We start from the raw sequence: 10,671 nt of genomic DNA on the forward strand, positions 1-10,671 counted from the left end.
ATGTATATTTTCCGATGGATCTACTCTCTATTTTATGCTGCCCTTTTCTTTTCTTTCTTTTGCTGCAGCTGTTACATATACTGTAATATTGTACATGGTAATTGGGATTTGTTATATATTGTATATAAATATAATATAATAATAAATCAGTATATTATACTGTATATTTAATATGTAAATATTACTAATATGTTATATTTTATATTGCGACTATGGTACATTTTTAGTCTACTTAATACCTGTATTATCCTTTCCATCCTTACCCTTTTCATCCTTTGTAACTGAGCTACTGTGTGGAACAATTTCCCTTGCGGATCAATAAAGTTTGTCTAAGTCTAAGTCTAATTATATTGTTAATGGAAAAACAGTACAAGTTATTTTTTTATTCTGGCCACTTCGCTGCCAGTTTTTCTACCGTAAAAACAAATGTACCGTCTTTCGATTTACTGTAATACACAGTTAAAAACAACCATAGATTTTACAGTAATACACAGCTAAAAAACAACCGTAAATTTTACAGTAATACACCGTTAAAAACAACAACTGTAGATGTTACAGTCAAAAACTGGTAGCTCAGTCAACAGAATTTTAACGCAAAAAAACTGTAGTAGTTTTTTTCAATTAATTTACAGTAATATGCTGTAAAGAACAACGTAAAATGTATTGTCATTTTTATTAATTTGATGGGTAGTTTGCTGTAAAATTAAGTATTTGTACTTATTTGTATTTAGACAAAAATATGTTTGGAAAGCATAATAATATACTGTAATATTTGTTGCAATAATGGATCCTATTTAGGTTTAAAAGGGACGCAATTTCAAGCAGTACATATATTTATTCTGTCAAAATAGAACAATCCATTACATTTAGTGAGAAAATATGAAGTACTTTATTGACAGGTATCATTTCCAGGTGTTTGCGGGCCAGATAAAATAATGTGGGCCAGATCCGGCCCCCGGGCCTTGAGTTTGACACCTGTGGTTTAGATCATACACAGATTGACCGATTATCGCAACCAATATTAGCCATTTTGACGCATATCGTTGTTTGTTTCTTCCATCTACATCGGCATATACAATATATACACACAGGATACCAATATTTAGTATTAAAAAAAACAATACTTAGTGAAGTAGATGGTAATCGTCAGAATAATTGTATATAAGTTATCACATAACTTTGTGTTCCCATGAGTTCAGGTCGCCCTGCGAGAAGACAAAAGCTGTCTTTGATCTTATCAAGCAAAAGGCGGACAGCTTGTAAACCTCCACTGTGTGCGATGGGATGCGACGTGGAGGTGTCGGTTTCTTTGATCTATTGGACAGCCACAGGAAGACCTTGTCATGACCCGAGGTCTACAAAGCAGAGAGGGGGGAAAACCTGACACCGCTCCTGGCACCTTTTCTTTGAACTGTTTATGACCGAGTGCGGCAGCTGTTTATGACCCCCTCTCCCCTTAAAAACAGCTGCAGCTATGTAATCAGAAAAGGCCCAAATAAAGGAGGAGGCGTGGAACCCTTTCGTCAGAGCGTGGGACGACACTGTACGAGGGTGCAGGTCCACGCGCTCTCCTCGTGAGCTAAATTGAACCCTGTCTCTGTTTGATTCCTTGCTTCTTGTCTTGTCTAATAGATGTCATCGGTGTTTGAACCTGACAGTAATAACCACTGTTCCTGCACCAGCCCGTTTGCCCTCATGAGAAAAGTTCCCTTTATTTGTTATTAATTTAAGAATAAAAGTTACTCTCGTGGTCAATAATTCTCCCTAATATATTTTCATATCTGACAGGGCATTTGAGTTCTTGTGAGAATTCTTCTCCAGGTTCTCTCCTTCCATGCGGCTTCCCCTCTGCTTAGCTGTCAAATCTCCCGCTTTTTTGCCGGGAATTCCAGTTTTTGTCCTTCTTTCTTGGCATCTTCCTCCCGCTTTGTTTGTTTTGGCTACTGCGGCAATCGAGTCGCTCATCGAGCCTTCCCCGTTCGCAACACTTGGTTGTGCGGCGAGTTTTAATGTTCCGTGATACAATCAAACAATCAATTTGCCCCGCAAGACGGCACAAGTCCAAAAAGCAATTTGGCCGGGTGCAGTGTTTTTATATCATATACAAACAGCCAACTGTCTGATAGTTGTCATTTTGTCGTCATCTGGTGGCCGTCAAAGGTAACTCAAGTCAGTGACTATCAAATCGACATTCAAGTGAAAGAGTGCACAGCATTTACTTATATGATCGAATCCAAACAACCTTCCCTAGTCATTCTGCAGGGAAAAAAATAATTAACCAGCGCAAAAATTCATGGTCACACACAAAACCAGAGAAGTTGTCACGTTGTGTAAATGGTAAATAAAAACTAAATACAATGATTTGCAAATCCTTTTCAACTTATATTCAATGGAATAGACTGCAAAGACAAGATATTTCATGTTCGAACTGGAAAACTTTGTTATTTTTTGCAAATATTAGCTCATTTGGAATTGGATGCCTGCAACATGTTTCAAAAAAGCTGGCACAAGTGGCAAAAAAGACTGAGAAAGTTGAGGAATGCTCATCAAAGACTTATTTGGAACATCCCACAGGTGAACAGGCTAATTGGGAACAGGTGGGTGCCATGATTGGGCATAAAAGTAGATTCCATGAAATGCTCAGTCGTTCACAAACAAGGACGGAGCGAGGGTCACCACTTTGTCAACAAATGCCTGAGCAAATTGTTTAAGAACAACATTTCTCAAGCAGGTATTGCAAGGAATTCAGGGATTTCACCATCTACGCTCCGTAATATCATCAAAAGGTTGAGAGAATCTGGAGAAATCACTGCACGTAAGCCATGATATTACGCACCTTCGATCCCTCAGGCGGTACTGCATCAAAAAGCGACATCAGTGTGTAAAAGATATCACCACATGGGCTCCGGAACACTTCAGGAAACAACGGTCAGTAACTACAGTTGGTCGCTACATCTGTAAGTGCAAGTTAAAACTCTCCTACGCAAAGCCAAAGCCATTTATCAACAACACCCAGAAACGCCGCCGGCTTGGCTGGGCCCGAGCTCGTCTAAGATGGACTGATGCAAAGTGGGAAAGTGTTCTGTGGTCTGACGAGTCCACATTTCAAATTGTTTTTGGAAGCTGTGGACGTCGTGTCCTTTGGAAGAAAGCCAAAGCCATTTATCAACAACACCCAGAAACGCCGCCGGCTCACGAGGAAACCTTACAATGTACTAAATCCATAAACTGCTATAAAATGGTATTAAATTGAGTGGATGAGTTATTGTGATGTAGAAAAATGACATATTTTTACCAATTTTCCCATGAAATGTGGCCATTTTTCAAAATGCAAATGTAGATGCTCCTCTTAGACCAGGGGTCGGCAACCTTTACCACTCAAAGAGCCATTTTGGCAAGTTTCACAAATTAAAGAAAGTAATGGGAGCCACAAAAAAAAAATTTAAATTTAAAATGAAAAACACCGCATACAAAGCTTAAATGCTTTGTGCTATGTTAACCAGGTGTCTCCGACACACGCACCGGCACGCACTTTAATGTGGAAATTTGATGTTAGTGCAGCCCGCGAGTTTTGAATGAATGGCGCTTGATAGCGTCATACTTGCCAACCCTCTCATTTTTCCCGGGAGACTACCGAATATCAGAGCGTGATGACACTGCATTTGGCGCCCTCTACAGTCTGCCCTAACAGTGTACCTGCTCGACCACACGTGGAATGCAGTTTCAGCTTGCTCACGTAAGTGACAGCAAGGCGTACTACCTCAGCAGCCACACATCTTACACTGACGGTACCAATACCCAGAATCCCATGCAGCCCTAACTCTTCCGCTCAACCAACGCACGGAGAGGGGGGGGGGGGGGGGTTGATGTGTGGGGGGATTTGGTGGTAGCGGGGGTGTATAATGTAGACCGGAAGAGTTAGGGCTGCATGGGATTCTGGGTAATGGTTGTGTTGTGTTTATGTTGTGTTACGGTGGGATGTTCTCCAGAAATGTGTTTTTCATTCTTTTTTGGTGTGGGTTCACAGTGTGGCGCATATTTGTAACGTAACAATGTTAAAGTTGTTTGATACGGCTACCGTCAGTGTAAGCTGTGTGGCTGATGAGTAAGTATGCTTTGCTGTCTCCTGTGTGTGCAAGTAATAGCAACATGTGGCTGGACTGGCACGCTGTATGTAAATGTTATAGAGGACAATTACTGCAGTGCAATTAGGGCACGCCCTTTAATTAGTAATTAGAGTGTAAATAGGATTATTTTTTCCCTGGGAGTAATCTATGAGAGACACTGAGATCCATAAATCTCCTGGGAAAATCGGGGGGGGTCGGCATGTATGTAGCTGAGCCGCATCAGAGTGGTCAAGGAGCCGCATGCGGCTCCGGAGCCGCGGGTTGCCGACCCCTGTCTTAGACACACCTAATAAAGGTGTTTGATGTTTTTTGCTGACAGATAAAACACAACATTAGCGCTGCGTAAAACATTAAGTCGCTACTGGTACCGCCTTTCCTAAAAAATAATGTGCAAAAAAACAACTTAAAGGCTTGTCCAGCTGTCAATACTGACATATAATATTCACCTTTATAGAACTTTTACTTTAGCAAATATCGCATATTAACCTCCTTGAGTACTAATATTACGTTTCGGTCATAAAAAACCCCACATCGGTCAACACCAAGAAATCACCTGCAGTTCGGAATAGAGTTTCCCCGCTTCTTCGCTGACAATGTTGGGGTCCAGCTCCACCTCCTCACTCCCACACAGCACTCTGTCACTGTACTCCATCTCCTCTTAGTGCGGCATGCATTCAGCACCGACAGGAAGTGGTTTCGACAATTCCATGAAGTCCACGTCCAGCGTTCCTTTGCAGCGTCACGTTCCACTCGTACACGACAGGGACGACATCCTCTGGAACCAAGAGAAACAAATAGATTCGAGAGTGTGACGGCAACTTTGATACATTTTCTACACTTAAGTGACTAAAACCAATACCATGTAATAGGGGCGTCCGGATCCGATACATATCGGTCCGATATCAGTACGAAAAAACAAGTACCAGATTATATTGACTTGCATCTGAAATTGTCAGGTTCAAACACTGATGACATTTATTAAACAAGACAAGAGGCAATGAATTAAACAGAGACAGAACTCAATATATAAGCCAAAATGCGTCCGTTCTCCCTTTTCTGTCTACACACTGTGTCTGCTTGTAAGTACTCCGTGTGTGTGCACTGCCGAACATGCTCCTCAATGACACAACGTGAGGACAACAGCAGGCAGGGGGCGAGACCGGTACTTTTTAGAGGCGGTATAGTACCGAACTTGATTCATTTGTATCGCAGTACTATACTAATACCGGTATACCGTACAACTCTAATATATATGTTTATATATATATATATATATATTTATTTTTTTTCCCTATAAGAATCTTTTTTTTGTTTTTTAATCCATGCAACCAGAAGGAGCTTTAAAGACCTGTGACCTGTTTTAAAAAGGTTTCATTATAATTATTTGACCAAATAATATAATCCGAGAATCAGTTTATTGTGTTGAATCAAGAATAGATTCTGAATCAAACTGTCACCCCAGGAATCGGAATCGGATGGCATTATTAGGTGCCCCAATATTTACAACCCTAAATGTTTCTACATTACTTATATACGTACAGCGTGTACATAAAACGATGATGGATCTTTATAGATGTTTTCCACAGCGCTTTATGGGCGGAATAGAGCGACTCCCTTTGGCTTCATTGTTAGCTGACTTTTGCTAGTGTTTATTTACGATTTAGAATGCATTAAAAAGGAAAAACATGTGTGTTCATGTTTTACATCAATTTTGTAAATGGTTAAATCATATTTTAAACAAGTACAGTTCCTTTTTAAAAAAATGAATATAAATGTGCAGAATCCATTTATGATAGTTACTTATCTAGATCTTTAACATTTTGTTTTTGAGATTGCAAGAAAAATATTCCAAGGTTTTGATATACAAACCCCAAAAGCAGCGAAGTTGTCACGTTGTGTAAATGGTAAATAAAAAGAGAATACAATGATTTGCAAATCCTTTTCAACTTATATTCAATTGACAAGATATTTCATGTTCACACTGGAAAACTTTATTTTTTTGCAAATATTAGCTCATTTGGAATTTGATGCCTGCAACATGATTCAAAAAAGCTGGCACAAGTGGCAAAAAAGACTGAGAAAGTTGAGGAATGCTCATCAAAGACTTATTTGGAACATCCCACAGGTGAACAGGCTAATTGGGAACAGGTAGGTGCCATGATTGGGTATAAAAGCAGCTTCCGTGAAATGCTCAGTCATTCACAAACAAGGACGGGGCGAGGGTCACCACTTTGTCAACAAATGCCTGAGCAAATTGTTTAAGAACAACATTTCTCAACCAGCTATTGCAAGGAATTTAGGGATTTCACCATCTAAGGTCTGTAATATCATCAAAAGGTTCAGAGAATCTGGAGAAATCACTGCACGTAAGCCATGATATTACGCACCTTCGATCCCTCAGGCGGTACCGCATCAAAAAGCGACATCAGCGTGTAAAGGATATCACCACAAGGGCTCAGGAACACTTCAGAAAACCACTGTCAGTAACTACAGTTGGTCACTACATCTGTAAGTGCAAGTTAAAACTCTGCCATGCAAAGCCAAAGCCATTTATCAACAACACCCAGAAACGCTGCCGGCTTCGCTGGGCCTGAGCTCACCCAAGATGGACTGATGCAAAGTGTAAAAGTGTTCTGTGGTCTGACGAGTCCACATTTCAAGTTGTTTTTGGAAACTGTGGACGTCGTGTCCTCCGGACCAAAGAGGAAAAGAACCATCCGGATTGTTCTAGGGCCAAAGTGTAAAAGCCAGCATGTGTGATGGTATGGGGGTGTATTAAATAAATGATAAAAAGGTTATACTTGTATAGCGCTTTTCTACCTTCAAGGTACTCAAAGTGCTTTGACAGTATTTCCACATTCACCCATTCACACACACATTCACACACTGATGGCGGGAGCTGCCATGCAAGGCGCTAACCAGCAGCCATCAGGAGCAAGGGTGAAGTGCCTTGCCCAAGGACACAACGGACGTGACTAGGATGGTAGAAGGTGGGGATTGAACCCCAGTAACCAGCAACCCTCCGATTGCTGGCACGGCCACTCTATCAACTTCGCCACGCCGTCCCCAGGACATGGGTAACTTACACATCTGTGAAGGCACCATTAATGCTGAAAGGTACATACAGCTTTTGGAGCAACATATGTTGCCATCCAAGCAACGTTATCATGGACGCCCCTGCTTATTTCAGCAAGACAATGCCAAGCCACGTGTTACAACAGCGTGGCTTCGTAGTAAAAGAGTGCGGGTACTAGACTGGCCTGCCTGTAGTCCAGACATTGAAAATGTGTGAAGGCTAAAATATGAGAAGGGAGACTGTTGAACAACTTAAGCTGTACATCAAGCAAGAATGGGAAATAATTCCACTTCGAAAATGTGTCTCCTCAGTTCCCAAACCTTTACTGAGTGTTGTTAAAAGGAAAGGCCATGTAACACACTGGTAAAAATGCCCCTGTGACAACTTTTTTTCGCAATTTGCTGCTGCCATTAAATTCTAAGTTACTGATTATTTGCACAAAAAAAAAGTTGGTTTCTCAGTTGGTTTCCAAATAAGTGTTTAATGAGCATTCCTCAACTTTCTCAGTCTTTTTTGCCACTTGTACCAGCTTTTTTGAAACATGTTGCAGGCATCAAATTCCAAATGAGCTAATATTTGCAACAAAAAAAAAACGTTTTCCAGTGTGAACATGAAATATCTTGTCTTTGCAGTCTATTCAATTGAATATAAGTTGGAAATGATTTACAAATCATTGTATTCTCTTTTTATTCACAAATTACACAACGTGACAACTTCACTGCTTTTGGGTTTTGTACATTGTTCAAACAATCCATAATAATAAGGTAAACAGTACTATAGAGATCCAAACCATTACCATTAAATGTGATGAATTAACAAGCAGGTATTTAGTTATATTCATATTTCCATCCATTTTCTACCGCTTGTCCCTTTAGTTCTATTTACATATTTTGAGCTTTGTCGGCATGTTTGTGCCAACAGGCTTCAGATGTAAGGTTCATAATGCGGTAAAAAGCGTGTCTCGGTCACTCAAACACATATTTAAAAGATAAATATTTGGGAATATTACTTTAGACGTCAACATTTAGTCGGAATGCACCTTTGTAGGTTAGCTAACTTAAGCTAGTAGTATAAATAAACAAGTATAAATAAACAGTGACTGACAACAGACACCTGAGAGGAAGTCAAGCCGCGTCGCACTTTCGACAAAAAAAAACAACTCACCTGAAATGTTTGATTCTGGGTGGTAGATTTTAATCCACTTCATTAAAAAAATAGCCAACTTTTTCTTGCGTTCGTGTACGTGTTTTTGTGTGTGAGTGTGTGTGTGTGTGTGTGGTGGGGGGGTGCTTGTCAATTACAGTTTCGAGAAAGGGGCGGGGTTTTAACCTTAACGCGTGTCATGTCTGCCCTTTGGCCAATCAGGTTACAAGAGTTGTTCACCGCGACCAATAGGAAGCGTGACGAGGCGGGGCTTACCAAAAAAAGAGTTCCTGAAGTGAACATTGACACGTGACCACGCGGTGTCTGTCATGTGACTTGGGTTAGCTCCTGGTACCTGTGGAAATACTTCACATAGCGAACAACTAATCCGGATACTATGTCCGACTCGACGTACTTTGAGTCGGGCGGGCAGGTGTCGGCTTTTATTCGAACAAAAAGGATGGAATGAATTACCCACGCAGGCGATTTTTAAAGCCATTTACTGGCTATGAGCGACACTCACCTCATGCCGGGGAGAAGGCGAACCACGTGGTTTGTTCCAGCCAATCAGCGAAGAGAGATAGGATTCACGGCTCTTTGAAAAGAGCCGGATCTGGAGGAGCCGGTTCTATCAAATAGGTTCAAAAGACTGGCTCGTTATTGTAGTTTTTTAAAAATATATGTATATGTATTTATCAAGGAAACAATCAGTTATACAATTAGATGTGGATCAGAATAATTTAATTTACACAAATGTTCTCTCCTGCTTCCCAATGTTACTCAATTGGTGGAAATTATTTCGAAATATTGTCTATAATTGTATATTTTGTTGTGTTTTCATTGTAAACATTCCATTAGGTGGTGCCATATGTCCATGCTTTGGCAGTGACGTCACTAGTTGGAGTTTTTCCTCACTGAAAAAATGTGCAGCATTTCACAATAAAGAAAAAACATGCACAATAATAGAATAGAATACAATATAATAGAATAAAATGCACTCATGGATATAAAAAGTATAGATAATGTAAGCTTGTACTACTACTATACTACTCTTCAGAATAATGAACCCGAAAAATGTATTCAAATAAAAATACATAAATAAAATATCAAATAAATACAATTAAATAATAATAATTAAAATAAAAAACGTTATATATAAAATATATATTTACATGTTAAATATATATACATATATTTATATTTAAATATAAACAATTAAATTAAAATGTACATATTAAATATATATAAAAAACTATGTTTTTACCAATCAAAAATCATCATAAATGCATATTTTTTTTAAATACATAAAAATTAATTATTTTATTTAAAAAATATATATTTTTGGATGTAAAACTAACATATACAAATAATAAAATATATATCATATTTTTTTAAATATGTAAAATATATATTTAAAATCTGTTTACATATTAAATATATACATAATATATATTTAAATATAAACAATTAAAAGAAAATGTATATATTAAAAATATATGCTTTTACCAATCAAAAATAATTATGTATTTGTTTATTTTTTAAACACATAAAAAAATAAATATTTTATTTAAAAAATATATATTTTTCTATATTTTTGCATGTAAAACTAACACATACAAATAATAAAATATATATATCATATTTTCTAAAACATGTACAATATATATTTAAAATCTATTTACATATTAGATATATATGTAATATATATGTAATATATATATATATATATATATATATATATATATTTAAAGATAAACAATTATATTAAAATGTATGTATTAAATATGTATTAAAAATACATGTTTTTACCAATCAAAAATAATTATAAATATATTTTTTAAATACATAAAAATAATTATTTTATTTTAAATATATTTTTCCAGATTTTGTATGTAAAACTAACATATACAAATAATAAAATGTACATATATTTTTTTAAAATATGTAAAATATATATTTAAAATCTATTTACATATTAAATATATATGTAATACATATATATTTAAATATAAACAATTAAATTAAAATTTATACATTAAAAATATATGGTTTTACTAACCATATACAAATAATAAAATACATATATTTTTTTAAATATGTAAAATATATATTTAAAATCTATTTACATATTAAATATATATGTAATACATATATATTTAAATATAAACAATTACATTAAAATGTATATATTAAATATATATAAAAAATATATGGTTTTACCAACCAAAAATAATTATACATGTATATTTTTTCAAATACATAAAAAATAAATACTTTATTTAAAAAATATTTTGTATTTAAAACTAAATATTTTTAATGGGAAAA

General features: G+C 36.7%; 1 protein-coding gene across 2 annotated transcripts in view; it reads right to left on the reverse strand.

The window, feature by feature from the left end:
- The window catches only part of si:dkey-17m8.1 (C-Jun-amino-terminal kinase-interacting protein 4), an 81,760-nt gene extending 72,456 nt beyond the window's left edge, over positions 1-9,304 (reverse strand). Inside the window, exons 1-2 of one of the 2 annotated variants that reach the window (XM_062062540.1) lie at positions 8,870-9,304; positions 4,681-4,902 (exon numbers count right to left, since the gene is read on the reverse strand). In XM_062062540.1, the coding sequence (XP_061918524.1) occupies positions 4,681-4,779 (99 nt within the window). In that variant the 5' untranslated portion in view covers positions 4,780-4,902; positions 8,870-9,304. Of the gene's footprint in view, positions 1-4,680; positions 4,903-8,367; positions 8,820-8,869 lie in introns of those variants that run through there. The other variant, XM_062062539.1, reaches the window with a different exon arrangement.
- Positions 9,305-10,671: the final 1,367 nt, after the last annotated feature.

This window comes from Entelurus aequoreus, linkage group LG11 (genome assembly GCF_033978785.1).
Source record: "Entelurus aequoreus isolate RoL-2023_Sb linkage group LG11, RoL_Eaeq_v1.1, whole genome shotgun sequence".
Taxonomy (NCBI): domain Eukaryota; kingdom Metazoa; phylum Chordata; class Actinopteri; order Syngnathiformes; family Syngnathidae; genus Entelurus; species Entelurus aequoreus.